The sequence below is a fragment of the Arachis ipaensis genome, chromosome B10 (assembly GCF_059453495.1).
Source record: "Arachis ipaensis isolate K30076 ecotype BB chromosome B10, ASM5945349v1, whole genome shotgun sequence".
Classification (NCBI taxonomy): Eukaryota; Viridiplantae; Streptophyta; class Magnoliopsida; order Fabales; family Fabaceae; genus Arachis; species Arachis ipaensis.
Window position 1 is genome coordinate 147,751,112 of NC_142435.1, and position 16,634 is coordinate 147,767,745.

Below are 16,634 nucleotides of genomic sequence, written 5' to 3' on the forward strand. Positions count from 1 at the left end.
CTTTTGGTAAAGATTTTAGAGGAAAATACTTCTTTAATTGATGTGAAGTACTAGAAGTGGAAGCATAAATAAAAGTATAAGAAGAAAACTACTTTTTTTTTTTTTTACGAAAGATAGGAGATTCGAATCCGCAACCTCTTAATTGAGTATGAAGAGACTATGTCATTTGAGTTATAACTCATTGGCAAGAAGAAAACTACTTGTTTGTTTGGATATAAGCATTATATTTCAAGAGATTAAATTTGGTGTACTGATAAAATAAAATATTTTACATAGCTGTATAGTTAAATTTGTTTGTTTGAATAATTATTCACGCGATCAATATAAAAAATAGTTATTTTTGTTTATATATAATATTATGTAATTTGATACATGTATAAAATTATGGTTTAATTATTCTGTTGGTCCCTATAGTTTCACCAAATTTTTAATTAGGTCCTTATACTTTTTTTCCTTTTAATTGGGTCTCCACACTGTTTTTTATTTTGTAATTACATCCTTTTCATGTTAAAAATGTTAAAATTAATATAATATTTTTACTAAAATACATGCGGTCAAAGATTTAATTAAGTTTTTAATTATAAATACCTTCAATTTGCAAAGAAATGTTCAATTAACTCTAATATTTTTTACAATAGGAAGAACTTAATTATAAAATTAAAGCAGGAACCCAATTGAAAGGAAAAAAAATAGAAAAATGATAGGGGGCCAGCAACTTTTGGGATTTATAGCCATCAAATAGCCATCAATGAAGCTTTTAATGGTGTGAGATTAATGTAAGATTTCATCCAATGGTTCACTTTTCTTTGATGGTTACATGCTGGCCAAAATTTGATAAAATTGATGGCCCATAAACTTTTTCAAAAAAATATAAAGACTTAATTAAAAATTTAATAAAAATATAGGGATCAACCGAATAATTAAACCTTTTATTTTACAGTGACGATGCATCAAAATTAAATTCTATATTCCAAAATAAAGGACATCATATATATACAAGATAAGGTAAAAACATCATTACCTAGGAGTATCATAAGCATGATACACGACAATTAGACATGGCACACCTATACCATAATATAAGTGAGATGTCATATGAGTTTCAACATCATCAGCACCATTATAAGGAAGCATACACACCATAGATATACATAGTATACCGCAAATTCAGTATTATAGAATCAGTTAGATTACGCCTTCCTACCAACGCTGAAGACCCTACGGTTGCTGTGGTCCAAACCCAGAAGGAGGTGGTCCTATTGGAACGCAGAGCCATCACGGAAAAGGGTTCAACAGATTGAACTGGAGTCTCATAAGTGGTACGGTAAATGGACCATTAAAGAAATAAGAATGGGTTACAGAAGGATACAAGATCGTCGCCGCGAAACTCTCGTCGAGCCCATGCCCATATGAGAATAACATGAAAGGATCGGATGAAATGATATGAAGGTGGAAATTCAAGTTAACTTCACGTAAAGTTGATAGATAAGAGCAGGGACGGATTCAGAAATCTAAGAGTGGAGGGACCAAAAATTAAAATATTGTATAATCAAATATAATGCTATATATTTGATAATAGATTACGTGAAATTGATAGATAAGAGTCATTAAATGAATTGACAGATTTGATTAAATTGTCATCTAACTGCTCTTATCTATCAATTTTACTGCACCTGAATTTTTACCTTATTTAAAAGGTAGTACTTTATACTAATTTTTCGGTATCAAATATTTCAGTAATGATTTTTTATTTCTTTAGATGCTAATCAGTTATTTAAATTTGTAAGAAGATATTTTTTTTAAGTTTGATCTAAAACATAAAATTTAAATTTTTATATTTTTTTATTTGTTGATATTTTATTTGAATTTAAATAAAATATTTTTTATTAATATTTATATTTTAAAATTAATAAATTAACTTAAAAATAAGAAATAAAATATCAATAAACGGTTGAAACTCGAAAATAGTAGAAGCTCTTTTTAGTGACCCTATTTTGCTGATCCTGTTGTGGCTGCACACAGATCAGATCGGATCGGATACGATATTTGTAATTTTCAGGTTGGATCCGATCCAATTTGAATATTTGCAGATCGGATATCGAGTATATCCACATAATTTAAAGAAACTGTTTTAAGATTCTGTTTGGCTATTTTTACAAAAAAAAATTTAGAAAAGTCATTTTTTACCTATTTAAGTCTATTTACTCCTAAAATATTATCAATAAAAGTTTTCTTGAATAACAAAAATAAAATAATAACACAAAATTTAAGTTTAATTATTCTAAGTTGAAGTATAACATAAAAAATTAAAAACAAGATATCAAAACATTCATAAAATAATATACTAAAATTTATATCACATTAGAATTTATTTTCTTAAACTATGTTATTTATATGAGATATGCGGATTTGATATGCGAATTTGCGGATCGGATCTGCGGATATCACTGCCAAATCCAAAATCCGATCCTATCATAGTACGGATCGGATCTGATTCGATCCGATAACTCAGCAGATCAGATAATATCCGCAAAATTCGAATCAGATACGGATAATTACCGCGGATATACGAATATTATTCGATCCATGTGAAGCTGTAAACCCTACAAGCAAAATTGTAATAAAACTTTTACTTTCTTAATTCTCTTGGTCGTGACTGCAATATTTATACTTTTTATTTTCTTACATTGATTGCGAAAATAAAAATTAATACATAAAATGATAAATTAAATAATTGTATTTTCTGTATAAAATAATGAATATATACTTTTTTATTTATTTAAAAATCCAAATAAAATTAATTTATGGTGTGTCTATATAAATAATACGAAATCATTAAAATGTTGACTCGATCTTTTATATATATATATTTCTCTTATATCTAACATATATTTTCTTATTTAATTATATATTTTCTTTACAGGCTAACACTGTGTCTGTCCATGAAACATTGAGCGCAGCCATTGAAGTAATGAACCTCGTTGAACCATTGATTATGAGATTCCAAACCCAGGTATGATTCTTCTATTTTAGAATCATATTTATGATGAAGGATATTTATTTATACTAAGGTATTAATAAATATTAATTTATCTTTTTATTCATTAAATAATAATAATAGTAATAATAATATGATTAGATAAAATAGTATTTGACACCATAAATAATTAAATAAGATGTTTTGAGTCCATGTTTTAAAACATTTTTAAATCCCATTGTATAATACACAGTAGTGTGTAAATATGATAATAAAATTAGGGATAAGTACGATTTTGGTCCCTCATGTTGAGGGTCAGAATCGAAATCGTCCCTCGTATATATTTTGATTTAAAAACATTCTTAACGTGTTTTTTTGTATTAAAATCGTCATTTTTAAAAAAAATTAATTTTATTCTTAAAATACCCCTACTTTAATAATAAAAAAAATTAAAAAATTTATTAAAAAAAAAAAGAAAAGAACACATTTTGGGAGAGGGGGGAGAGGAAACGCGTTTTTGGGGGTGGGGCCGAAAGAAAATGCGAAGGGGGGAGGGAGAGGGGGAAGGGGGAGGAGGGGACGGCGCCGGCGAAGCTTTGAACTGCCGTCGCCGTCGCCGGAAGAAAGAAGAAAGGAGAGGGGTTGTGACGGGGAGCAGATCAGAGAAGAGGGGAAAGAAAGGGATCAGAGAAGCGGGGTGGGTGGGGGCTGGGGAGAGAAAGAAAGAAAGAAGGGGGAGGGGGGCCGAGAAAGGGGGTGGGGGAGAGTGGAGAGGGGAGAGAAGGGGGACGCACCGCCGCCGCACCGCCGCCCGCCGCTTCTTCTTCTTGCCGCCACCGCACCGCCGCCGCTTCTTCCCGCCGCCGCACCGTCGCCCGTTTCTTCTTCTTACCGCCGACCCACCCCCGCACTGCCGCCCGCCGCTTCTTCTGTGAATTCTGTGAATTTCTGTGAACTTCTGTTTCTGCTTGTATTAAATTTGTGCTTGAATTTGTTGATTTTCTGTTTCTGTTTCTCTGTGTGGAGATGGGGGTGAGGGTGGGGAAAGGGGGAAGGGGGAGACGGGGAGGGGGAGGGGACGGGTGGGGACGCTGGGTGGGGGGAAGGGGGAGGCGGGGAGGGGGAGGGGATGCGGGGTGGGGGAAGGGGGAGGCAGTGAGGGGGAGGGGACGCGGAGTGGGGGTAGGGGTGGGGGGAAGGGGGAGGCGGAGGGGGAGGGGGAGGGGGAAGGGGAAAGCGGGGAGGGGACGGCGACGGCGTTGGTGGTGGTGGAGTGGCAGTGGGTGTTGATGATGATGATGATGTTGATTTTATTGATATTGTTTTTCTTGGTGGTGGAGGTAAAGGTGGTGGTGGGAGTAAAGGTGTTGGTGGTGATGGAGGTAAAGGTAATGGTGGTAGTGAAGGACATTTTTGTCCAAAAAAATTTAAAAGGACGATTTTAATACAAAAAACACGTTAAGGATGATTTTAAATCAAAATATACACGAGGAACGATTTCGATTCTGACCCTCAACGTGAGGGACCAAAATCGTATTTATCCCATAAAATTATAAAGTTTATTCTTACACAGAATGACATACTAATCATAGGATTAATGTTAATTAGCAGGTTGAACGAATTCTTTATTTAGTTACAGAAATAATTACCACATCAAAACAGGAAGAACAGTACTTACAAGATCTTATGGAGGTAGTTCCAATGATTACTACTTTAATGGTAAGCCTAAACAACTTTTAGTTATTTTTAATTTTTATAATTAAATCCAAGAACAAAAACAAATAAAGAGCAGGGATTGACAATCTACTCTTTATTATTGTCTATTGAAATCGATTATTATCCAAAAATAATTTCTATGTTTAAGTATAAGTACCAAATTGATAGCATTATCATTTTTCTAAGCACTATTAAACTATTAATCTATTATTGTTTCATAGGAGATCTTTTATTCAAAGTAAAAATTTTGAGAATTAACTTTTTTCAATCAATAATCAATTAATTCTTATTTTTTATTTTTTTTCTCTTTTAACTTTTTACATTCTTCTCTATTTTGTTGACTAATTATTATTTAAAAAATAATAAATTTTCTAATAAAATTGATTTATCTCTAACTTATTTTTCCCTTTCCATATTCATACAGGAGGAGGAGAAAAACATTCAAGTGTGTCTTATCTCTTATGCGAAAAAGGGAGCACAATATTGGCATTGATCCATCATATATATATATTGGCATTTGGAAAAATAAAAAATCATATTGTTATGCAGATCTTATTATAATATATATAATATAGATTGATAGAATTAGATCTTATTATTATACAGAATTTATTATGATATACTTCTTTATTTTAAGAGTTAAAAATATTACTTAAACAAATAATTCAATATTATATATATATAGTATAGATTGATTGAATTAGTTTTTATTATATTATTATCAGTGTAATATACTATAAATTTATTATATTTGTTTTAAGAGCTATATAGATTATTCTATAATTAACTACAAAACTCAAAATTTTTCTATTATTATTTTAGTTATATAAAAAATTTGTATCATTAGCTTTTTGTATATTGTGTGGATCTAAATGTAGTTTATGCTAATTTTTTTTTTTTTTTTTATTATTATTATTATTATTATTATTATTATTATTATTATTATTATATCAATGACACTAGGATTATTGTGAGAAAATAATAAATTAAAATTATTTTATTTAATTTAATATTTATAATTATATATTTATCATATTTAATATTATTTATAAATATTTTTATATAGAATCTATTGCGCCTATTAATTATTCTTTTTATTTACTAAATACATAAAATTAATAAAAGTAAAATTAGTTGACATCACACAAATAGTTTATAACCTAATATTCTTTGTACAATATATTTATGAGGAAGTTTAGGGGACTAACACTTTTATTAAATTCTGGTCAGTACTTAACCATTAAAAAAATTGAGTAATCTTATATTATTAGATATAATCTTACACCATTAAAAATATTATTGATGACTAACTAAAACTACAAATCACATAATCTGCTGGTCCTCTAACACTTCTCTATATTTATTAGTACATTTGATTCCGACCTTTTTCATAAATCATTATTAAATATTTTGAAAAAAAAATTAAAAATTATTTTTTAATTAATTTGTATCACATATACTAAAATAACTTTATTATAAATACCCAATAATAACTTATCGTTTAATTAATACATCAAGAATTATAATTTACGCCAACAACCCTTAATTTTGTTTCATTTTTATATGGGCAAACGTGTGCAGTGCATGTACCCAACTTTCTTGTTTCCTCATCAACGTGCTTCCAACAACAAAAGTCAAAAGTGAAAGTCTCTCGCTCATCGATATATATTAGTATAAAAAATTTATAATTGTCTTTGTATAAAGATGTTTGTTTTTTATTATTGAACAATAAATTATAGGTAGAATTTAATTTTGATATATTATAAAAATATTATTTTTTTAAATATAATTAAACAAATAAAATATATTTTTAATATAAGATTCTTCGCTAAAAGATATTTTTAACATTTTAATTTGAGTAAGGACTATATATTAGAGCTGAAAGTGAGTCGAGTTGAGTCGAACTAGATCAAACACTCAAGTTCGACTCACAAAAATTAAGCTTGACTCACGGTTCGACTTATTAACAATCGAACATATTTCGTAAACTCAAGTTCGACGTAACGAAAACTTACGAGTTGGCTCAAATAATAGAAACATAATCTATAATTCTATATCAATAAAATATAACTTATATATATTAAAAAATATTTTAAAAAATAAATTTAATATATTACCTATCTATCAATTATAAATTTTTTATATTAATACGCATATCTTATATACATTTAATCTATACTTTTAATATTATATATAATCGAGCCAGCTCACGTGCTAATGAGCTGAGCTCAAACTCGCCTTATTTAATTTATGAGCTCAAATCCAAACTCAAGTTCGGCTCACTAGCTCGAGCTCAGCTAGCTTATCGAGCTATTAATAAGTCGAACTTGAGCTGACTCATGAGCTGACTTGACTTATTTGAAGCTTGCAGCCTTACTATATATTATATATATATATATATATATATGTGACCGTTATAACGGTAAACCGCGCGAAATACATAGTATATATCTCTTCAATGGATAACACTTTCCGTGACGTACGTGGCACTCTTCCTTCTCACCGTAGCCAAGTTATGGCGGCACCGCAGCTTGTCCGGAGCAGAAGTGGAAGCGCGCCAGCCATAGCCATAACGGCCAACGACAGATCTTCACGGAGGTCGTCGGTCAGCTCGAGTAGCGAAAGATTTATCAGCGGCAATAACCGTTCAAAGTCAACATCATCAAGATCGTCAAGAACAGCGCAAAGTAGCTCGGGTGCCACGTCACCAGGCATGATGAAGAAGGTGCCTTCTGCGTGGGCGATGTCGCCGGGAAGGTCATCTCTTGGATCCCAATTTATCGCAAATGTGTCTGAGTCGCCGGCAAAAGCCAATGGTGGCGGCGGCGGCAGGCGAAGCGTGACCAGCAAGGTGTTGAATTATTTGAAGCAAAGAAAATCTTCGCCAATTGAAGAAGAAGGATACCATAGGTTTAAAATTTTGCATAACAGGCTTCTACAGTGGCGGTTTATCAATGCTAGAGCTCAATTTGCCATGGCTCGTATCAAAACTGTAGCCGAGGTTTGTTCTAACTTCTAAATCACCAATATTGACACATTAATTAGCCTTTTAAAAAAAATTAGTATAAATATATCATTTAACTTTTAATTAGTTAGTGTTAATAATTTTTTTTATCATTATTGTAAAATTATTTTGACAGTGAATAATATTATAGTGATAGTGAATAGTAATTATGCATATGAGCTTGTAGTTTAGTGTTTAGACTTTGTTTTATTTTGTGCATATCTCGTTAAAATTTAGAGTTTCGCATTCATTCACAGTTTATCTTCTCCTCCAAATACTATTCTATATGAATCATTCATATTTTACTAATTTTACTATATTTTTACTTGTAAGAAAAAAAATTAAAGAAATTTACAAATTTACTACATTTTTCAAAAATAACTAACTAGATATTATAGTGAATGATTGTGTACTTTGATTTGAAAATCTATTGTCATTTCTATTACTAAATATAATAAACTATTCAATAATCAATATTTTTTTTCTTACATCTGTATATTATATTTAAACCAATATTAGTCAACTTTCTATTTTCTTTTCCCATTAAAAATGCTGACTTTCTAACATTTTTCATAAAAATTATTTTACGTTGATACTAGAAATTGAGAAATTATTGAATAATTTCGGTTGAAATTAGACATATAATTGAATAAGAAAACTTAAAATGAAAAAATTAATAAACTAATAAAATAAAAGATTAATTACTATTAATTTTATAATTTTCATAAAAGATGTGACACGCTATCTTAATTTAAGATAGATTAATTTTTTATTTTACTAATTTACCAATTTTTTTACTTTAAAAAATATTGATCCTTAAGTGATAGGATATTTGGAGTAATGAAAATAATAATATATAAAAGCTATAAGATGGTACAATTTGCTAAGACATAAACTTAATCGGTGTTAAGTGGATTTCAACCTTAGATATCAACTTCTATGTATTTATTCAAAAATAGTATTTGTACACTAAAATTAATTATTAAAATCAACTATTAATGTATTTGTGTATAAATACATATATAGTTTAATTTATTTTTAATGTGTATTTATATTTCAACATATATTTTATACTGGTGGATGATTTTAGTGTACAAATAGCATAGTCGATATTCGATATTAATTAGATGAGATTTGCTTCATAATTTTGTTTCAATAATCCTATCAAACAAGTGATGCTTCTTAGTTGTTTTCCTATTAATTTCAGATGCAACTCTTTTCTGTATGGCTTCGAACTCTCCGGATAAGAAAGGCGATAATAGAAAAGAAAACTGAATTACAAAATGTCAAACATTTGATCAAGCTTTATCAAATAGTGATTCCGCAACTTCCCTTTCTTAATGAATGGGCAAAATTGGAGAGAAGAAATCAAGAATCAGTTGGGAGATTGGAGAGGAAGTTGGTAGCACTATCCAATACATTGCCTTTGTCTAACTATCTTAAGGTACATACCTTATTGACTCTTTATTTATTTATTTTAGACGAAAACTCAGGTGCAGTTGACTTCACGTGAATTTGATAACTGAGAGCCGTTAGATTATTTGACTGATTTGACTAAATTTTCATCTAACAGCTCTCAACTATCAACTTATTTAAACAAGCTCGTAATAAAAGGAAAGATAGGAACAAGCAATACCCGAATCTGAAGGGATGCAAGACCCCCTAAAAGACAATATTCAAAAGAGTTGTCACCTCAATAACGAATCAAAATCCTTTAAATTAGTCACCAAAAAAAAAAATCCTTTAAATTGAAAAAAAAAATTGATAAAATAAAAAAATAAAAGTCTAATTACTATTAGATTATTAACACTTTAATTCACTTCGTTTTAGAAGATCCTTTTTCTTTATTAAAAAAACCTTGATTATCTTGTTATAAACAAATTTGATTATTTTGCTATGAAATAACACATTGATTATTTTTACAGTGAAACACTTATTCTAATAACTAATTATTTTATTAAATATATATATATATAACACTTAATTTCGCAATTAATTTTTAGTGTTCATAAAGTATTTTGCTTGCCCGATACTTTTATATTTTAGTATTTCTAATTTAGAATAGTCAGTCCTACACACACAAAGATTGCAAAACATTTAATGAAAATTGGGCTTGTTTGGTTAAGATTTTAGAGGAAATACCTCTTTAATTGAGTAGTAAAGAAGTTGAAAGACAGCAAAAATAAAAGAAGAAAACATGTTTGTTTGGATATAAGCATTGGAAAAGTATAGGTAAATAATGAAAATATTAAACAAATATAAACAATAAATACATCGGATGTTCATTTTACTAGTGTACAAATGATTATTTTAATATTAAAATTTAGAGGGTTAATTTGAAAGTGTAATGTATTTTTATTTGATTGGTGATTGTTCATATTGTTCAATAAAGTTATTATCCCCTAGCATTCCCCGTAAGCATTTTATTCCAAAGTAGAGAACCTCCTATACAAGATAACATAAAAACATCATTACGAAGTAGTATCATAAGCATCATACAAGACAATTAGACATGCCACACCTATACCATAATATAACTGAGATGTCATATAAGTTTCAACAACATCATCTGCACTACAAATCACAATGTTGTCTCAGCGCCATTATAAGGAAGCATACACACCATAGCTATATAGAGTACCACAAATTCATTAGTATAGCATTATATGTAGAATTACCCAAAATATCAGTTAGATTTCGCCGTCCGACCAACGCAGCAGCAGACCCTATGCAGGACTTCGGACTTCGGCTATATGAAGTAGAATAACGTCCTATTCCCTCCAAGATGGGCTATTCAAAAGATAAGACCTAAGCCCATGGAAAGTGAAGGCAGAGGGAAAACAGCGCCACTATCCTATCCTGCATCAGTAACCAAAAAGTTTGCATCAACCAGTCTTTAGTGAAGTGGACTGGGGACCTGCCCATAGTCATCAGCACTTGAACCAGTAATATTAGATAAACCACTCTCCGGACTAGAGATATGCCCATCGGCGTCGGGCGCAATTTGGTCATCATCAGCAGGTGGAGGCTGCTCAGGCACAGAAGCAGGTGGCTGCTGCCCAACTTCAGGGGCAGGACCTCCAAATCCAGGAGGGGGCTGTGGTCCAAACCCAGGAGGAGGCGGTCCCATCGGAACTACTATCGGCACTGGGAATCCGATGCCATCACCAAAAGGGTTCAATGGATTGAACAGGGGGCTCATAAGAGGTATGGCAAATGGATGATTAAAGAAATAAGAATGGGTTACAAAAGGACCCATCATGAAAGATCCGGATACAGGATCGTAGTGCCACATGCCATCGGGAAACTCAGTGATTGTGATCATCGAGCCCATCTAAGAATAACATGAAAAACAACCACAGGGTAAGAATCTAATATAAAATCTCTATAGGAGTAATAAGTGGTGCTATGATTATATCATGTCATCATTACCATCTCCATTTGCTTCCAAAGATTCATTCAAGGAGCTTTTTACCATGAATAATCTAATTAAACTAGGTTTTGTATATTACCAAGGGATTGACTGAAACAGATGTCTTTTAAGAAAACACTTTACATTATTGTGGCCTTAACAACCATTCATCAAACAAGCACATACACGTTCCCAATCACATTTTAAGTAAAATATCACACAAGGAATGCAAACAGATGGTGTATTCCTTGTCGTTTAAGTCATGAGCTCATTTTTGTTTATGGCCAAAAGCCACCATGATAGCCAAGTGTGAGCGAGGTGGAAACTTTTGTCCCCACTATGAGCAGGTCAATGACACAGTCCTCATTAGTGCTAATCATTTCACCAGCCCGACCTTATAATATGCTGCCCACCAATCAGCACAGTTAAGCATAAACCAAAGTTCCCTTAATCATTCATCTTTTAGTTTTCACATCTTAGAACCTTCAGTGGCATCATCATGATTTTTGGCTCTAACACTCATTAGAAATTAAGTCATAAACTCAGAATATTCAAAAGCATATTTTCATAAATCTTCTGTCATAACCTTTTGATACTTTTGGAGACCTTAATAGTTATGCCAAACCTTGTTAGGATTGAACAGGGGACTAAGGATTATCCCCTTTTTATCCTTCACTTTTTAAGCAATTTTTCCATCATAGGGGTAAAAAGGTAATTCTGCCATCATATGGTTTCTTGGCCCTTATTGCTCTAAGTTTCAAGTGTTTCGGATGTGTTTTAATGTGTCTTGACTAATGGACCACTTTGGCCCCTTTTATGGTCCATATAGACCATTGTGATATCATTAGTGTGTTAGGAGATATTTACTTAGTTCAAGGTTCTAAACCTGATTAAGAGCCCGTTTGGAAAGCTTTAAAAGTAATTTTTTTCGAGCTTTCAACTTATGAAAAGTAGTAGTATTAATGTTTGGTACAATTTTCAAAATCAAATTACAACTTTCTAAGAAGATATTTAGGAGTTTATAGAGAAATTAAAAAAAATGACTTCTCTCGTAATACTATTACTTTTTATCACATTTCTATAAAATAAGCACTTTTAGAATTAAAAATCCAAATGCAAAATAACTTATTTATAAGATACTCTTAATATAACCATTTATTACTTAAGCTATTTTTTCAAAAAGAGCTTAATTAAGCTCTTTAGCCAGACTGGGCCTAATTAGAATTTCATGACATAATAACTTGTATTTTGGGTTTAAGTTCCCCTCTTAGGTTAGGACAAGGTTTAGGTCAATTAGCCATGACCTATTTTGTGACTATTTACTTGGTCAGGTTTCGAAGAGAAGCCTTAGAGCAACGGTTAAGTTGTCTCTGTATGACCTGAAGGTCACATGTTCAAGCCATGGAGTCAGCCACTGATGTGTTAATGCGGGATGTTAGCGTTCAAACATGCAATTACAACTAAGCAAGCTCCAATGCCATCAATGACTCACAAATACAACTACAATCACATACACAATAACGCATGCAACATCAATTTCAACATGCAACCACAAAATTACATAAAATCCCAAATAGAACCCTAATTAGAGCTTTGAACACAAATGATGCAATTAACTTCCAGTCAACCCCTACCTTCAGTACCAATGGCTTGGAACTTGATCAAAGTACCTTAAACTTGCAAGAATTCCTACAAAGAAATTGTAACAATATTTAGCTAGTTCAACTACAAGATCCTTTATTCTTGAAGTGAAATTTCAAGGAGTCAAAGGAGAAACTCACGTGAGCGAAAGGAGAGAAGAGGTGATGTGTATTTTTCTTTCATGGAAGTGAGAGGAGCATCGTGAAACCCATGGTGATTTGTACACAAAAGTGGTTTTTCATGAATTTTTGGAGGTTATTTTGGTCGCTTTCAGAGGAAGAAGATAAATCTGTAAATAATTACTGAAGTTAAATGAGACCAAGGATGCTAGTAAATATAGGGGAATGGATCTTCTTAATTGGTAAAACAAATTGAGAGTGTAAAGTGTGATCTCTAATTTTTTATCGTTCTCTTTTATATTTATTCTTAATCTCACTTATAAAATTAATGGTAAAAGATCACACTTTATTCCTTCAATTGTTAAAAAAATTGAGAAGATCTATTATGATAAATATAGAAGTGACAAAGATAGAGTAGCTTAAGGATTGAATTCAACCCTAATTTTATTTGCGAATTAAATTTTTTATATAAATTCAACTTTATTTTATTTGCGAATTAAGTTCAATCCTAATTTTTAACCTGTAAGTATCTAATCCTACCCACAAATTATAAAAAATATGTAACATTATTATATAATTTGATAATAATTTAAAATAGGACTGATTTTTATATAAAAAAAAAATTAAATTATTAATTAATAATCTTTTTTTAATGGCTAAAGATTTTTTATATTTAGTGAGAGGTCGGGTAGGGTGCGGGTTTCAGATTCAACCCACATCCTACCCGATCCGCACAAGAACCTTACCCACATCATATCCTATTCGCTGCGGATCGGGTTGACAACCTTACCCGACTAGGTTGAGTCGGAAAACATTTTGCTAACTCCTATTCTGCTCTACATTGATTGGAAAATGATATTATGACTCATAATAATGACGTGTCAAGAAATCATTGTAGGTTTTCTTATCGTGTCAGCAATACATTGCAATAAAATAGGACAATTAAACCTTGAAAAAAATGTTAAGAAATACTTAAATTCCTAATTAATTTAAACATAAACACACTCATAGTGAACTATAAAGTAGGACAAATATCCAAATTTCAACAAGTCATTGTATTTGCTGCACTGGTTGGTAGTGGCAGCCTCAATTCCTTGCTCCTCCTTTTTTTTTTTTGCAAGGTCTTGATATGAGCGTAATAAAAACTAACTCATTAACTTCAATCCCTTTCAATCATTCTCTTCTTGATTTTCAATATAAATTTTATGTCCCATCTTTACAATATTCAACTATTAGTATTGTGAACGTGATCTTGTTAGATTTTAAACCTCTCCCACTCATTGTATGCACAAATTTTTTAACTTTCTTCAAATCACAAATCTTTACAAAGGTCATTGATCAGTGCATTGTACGTGATCAAGTCCGACCTAATACCTTGATTGATCATTATCCAAAAATTATTGTCCATCAATTAAAGTGGTGAAAGTATTACCATTAGAGACCAACCCTTTCTTGTACATGTCATCAAATAAAATCTCTGCAACATAATAAGAAGGAGAAGGAGAAGAAGAAGAAGCAAGAAACTAAGGCTACTACCAACTAAGACCAACAACCATTACAATAGCAGATATAATGATTTGAAATTTAGAGATACTTGTCATACTTTATAATTTATTATGAGTTTATGTCTCTATATTTAAATTAGTTAGGAGTTTAAGTATTTCATTATAAATTTATAACTAGACTTTAGCGAGATAAAATTGAGCATCCTATAAGATCAAAATGTATAATAAAACTTGTAAATGTCTAAATAATTATATATATAGTATATCTTTTTTTATTTAATTGTATATTTTCAACCAATAATAATTGAATTAGACAAAAAGACTCAATAAAACAAACAAAAATAAAAATAATATTTTTAAAATTACTCTTTTAATTTTTTTCTAGCACTATAATTTATCATTCACTAATAACTATTACTCCGGTCACCATGGCTAGCCACTTTTGGCCATTCCATCCAACCATCTTAAATTATAAATCCTAAATTCTAATTTCTAAATTCTAAGTTAGTTTTATTTTGTTTTATTTTTAAATTTTTTTATTTGAATTTTGCATGAATTTATTATTTTTAATTTTGAATTTTCTTTAAATATTCAATTGTTCTTTGATTTAATAATTAAAAAATGTGGACTCCCAATACTTTTTTAATTACATATTCTTTACAGGTTGACACTGTGTCTGTCTCTGAAGTTTTGAACACTGCCATTGACGTAATGGACCACGTTGAACCATTGATCATGAAATTCCAAGCTCAGGTTCAATTCTTCTTTTTTTAGTATAATAATAATAATAATAATAATAATAATAATAATAATAATAATAAATGTACATTTAAAACTATAATTAAGAGTTTTTTTAGCTCAAATCTTAAAATTTTTAAAATATATTTCTTTTACAAACATGTATAACGAAAGTTATTTAGGAGCAAAAATTTGTGCACTAAAACATTTTCATTATTTGCCATTATATATAGTACATGAGTGCATAAATAATAATAAAATTTTGTTACATAGAAGGATTAATCATAGAATTATTGTGAATTTAGCAGGTTGAACGAATTCTTTATCAAGTTACGGAACTAATTACAACATCAAAACAGGAAGAAGAGTACTTACAGGATCTTATGGAGGTAGTTCCAATGATTACTACTTTAATGGTAAGCCTAAACCACCTTTAGTTATTTTTAATTTCAATAACTAAATCCCCATTAAAAAAACCAAATAAAAAGGATCTATTTAAATGCATATTGCTTACGAAATTAAAGCACCAGATTAATAGCATTAGCATTTTTCTAAGCATTGTTAAATTATTAGGTGCGTTTGATTTGCGTTTTTTATTTTTTGCTTTTATTTTTACTATTTTTTGTTTTTTAGATTTTATAAAATAAACAGTAAAAATAATAAATTTTTTTTTTATTTTTACCTTCTGTTTTTTTTTTTATAAAATTTAAAAAATAAAAAATTTTAAAAATAAAAATAAAAAATAAAAATACAAAACATAGTCTTATCATTTCGCAGGATAATTTTTAATTGCAAATCATACTTCTACACAAAAGTAAAATAGGGCATATAGAGTAAACAATTTCTAAACGAAGAGTGAAGGGAGCATTTTCTAAATTGTATTTGGATGATATTTTTTATTAATTAAATGTGTGTAATAATAGCAAATACGATGTTAGTTAATTAGATGGTAAATATCTTATGATCAAACTAATAAGTCATGTGTTAAATTTTAGACATTACTGAGTATATATATTTTAATAGATTATACCTAATAATAGATATTTTAAGAAAGAAAATTGTGCACCAAATTTCTCTTCTATTTTCCTTTAGGTATATGGTAGGTTAATCTATGACAAACTATTTAGGAAAAATTGAGAATTAATTTTCTTCAATCAATGCAATAATCAATTAATAGTTTTTTAAAAAAAAAAAAAACTTTCCTCTTTTAACCTTTCACATATTCTATTTTGTTGACTAATTAGTAATTAAAAAAATTATTTTTCTAATAACAAAACTGATTTATTTATTTATCTCCAATTTAAGTTTTTTCCCCTTTTTTGTCCTTTTCAATATTCTTACAGGAGAAAGAGAAAAGCATTCAAGTGCATCTTATGCAAAAAATGATGGAGCCCAATATTGGCATTTGGGAAAATTTAAAAATCATGTAAACTTGATACATCAAGGTTTCATTCACTAGGCTATCATTTTGCCTTTTTGCATGTAATATTTTACGAGAAGTTACATAATAAATAAATATATA

General features: G+C 30.0%; 2 protein-coding genes across 2 annotated transcripts; one reads left to right on the forward strand and one right to left on the reverse strand.

Moving 5' to 3' along the window:
• The first annotated feature begins 7,151 nt into the window (after nucleotides 1–7,151).
• QWRF7 (QWRF motif protein (DUF566)) lies at nucleotides 7,152–16,591 on the forward strand. Its single transcript, XM_088495179.1, has 5 exons — nucleotides 7,152–7,694; nucleotides 8,905–9,141; nucleotides 15,038–15,127; nucleotides 15,421–15,528; nucleotides 16,456–16,591. Exons 1-5 carry the CDS (start codon nucleotides 7,152–7,154, stop codon nucleotides 16,540–16,542), a joined length of 1,065 nt encoding a protein of 354 aa, XP_088351305.1. The 3' UTR covers nucleotides 16,543–16,591.
• Nucleotides 10,146–13,032, reverse strand: LOC107621979 (uncharacterized). The gene is made up of 3 exons (XM_016323927.3): nucleotides 12,891–13,032; nucleotides 12,744–12,798; nucleotides 10,146–11,031 (listed from the first exon to the last, which is right to left on the reverse strand). Exon 3 carries the CDS (start codon nucleotides 11,029–11,031, stop codon nucleotides 10,594–10,596), a length of 438 nt encoding a protein of 145 aa, XP_016179413.1. The 5' UTR covers nucleotides 12,744–12,798; nucleotides 12,891–13,032; the 3' UTR covers nucleotides 10,146–10,593.
• Nucleotides 16,592–16,634: the final 43 nt, after the last annotated feature.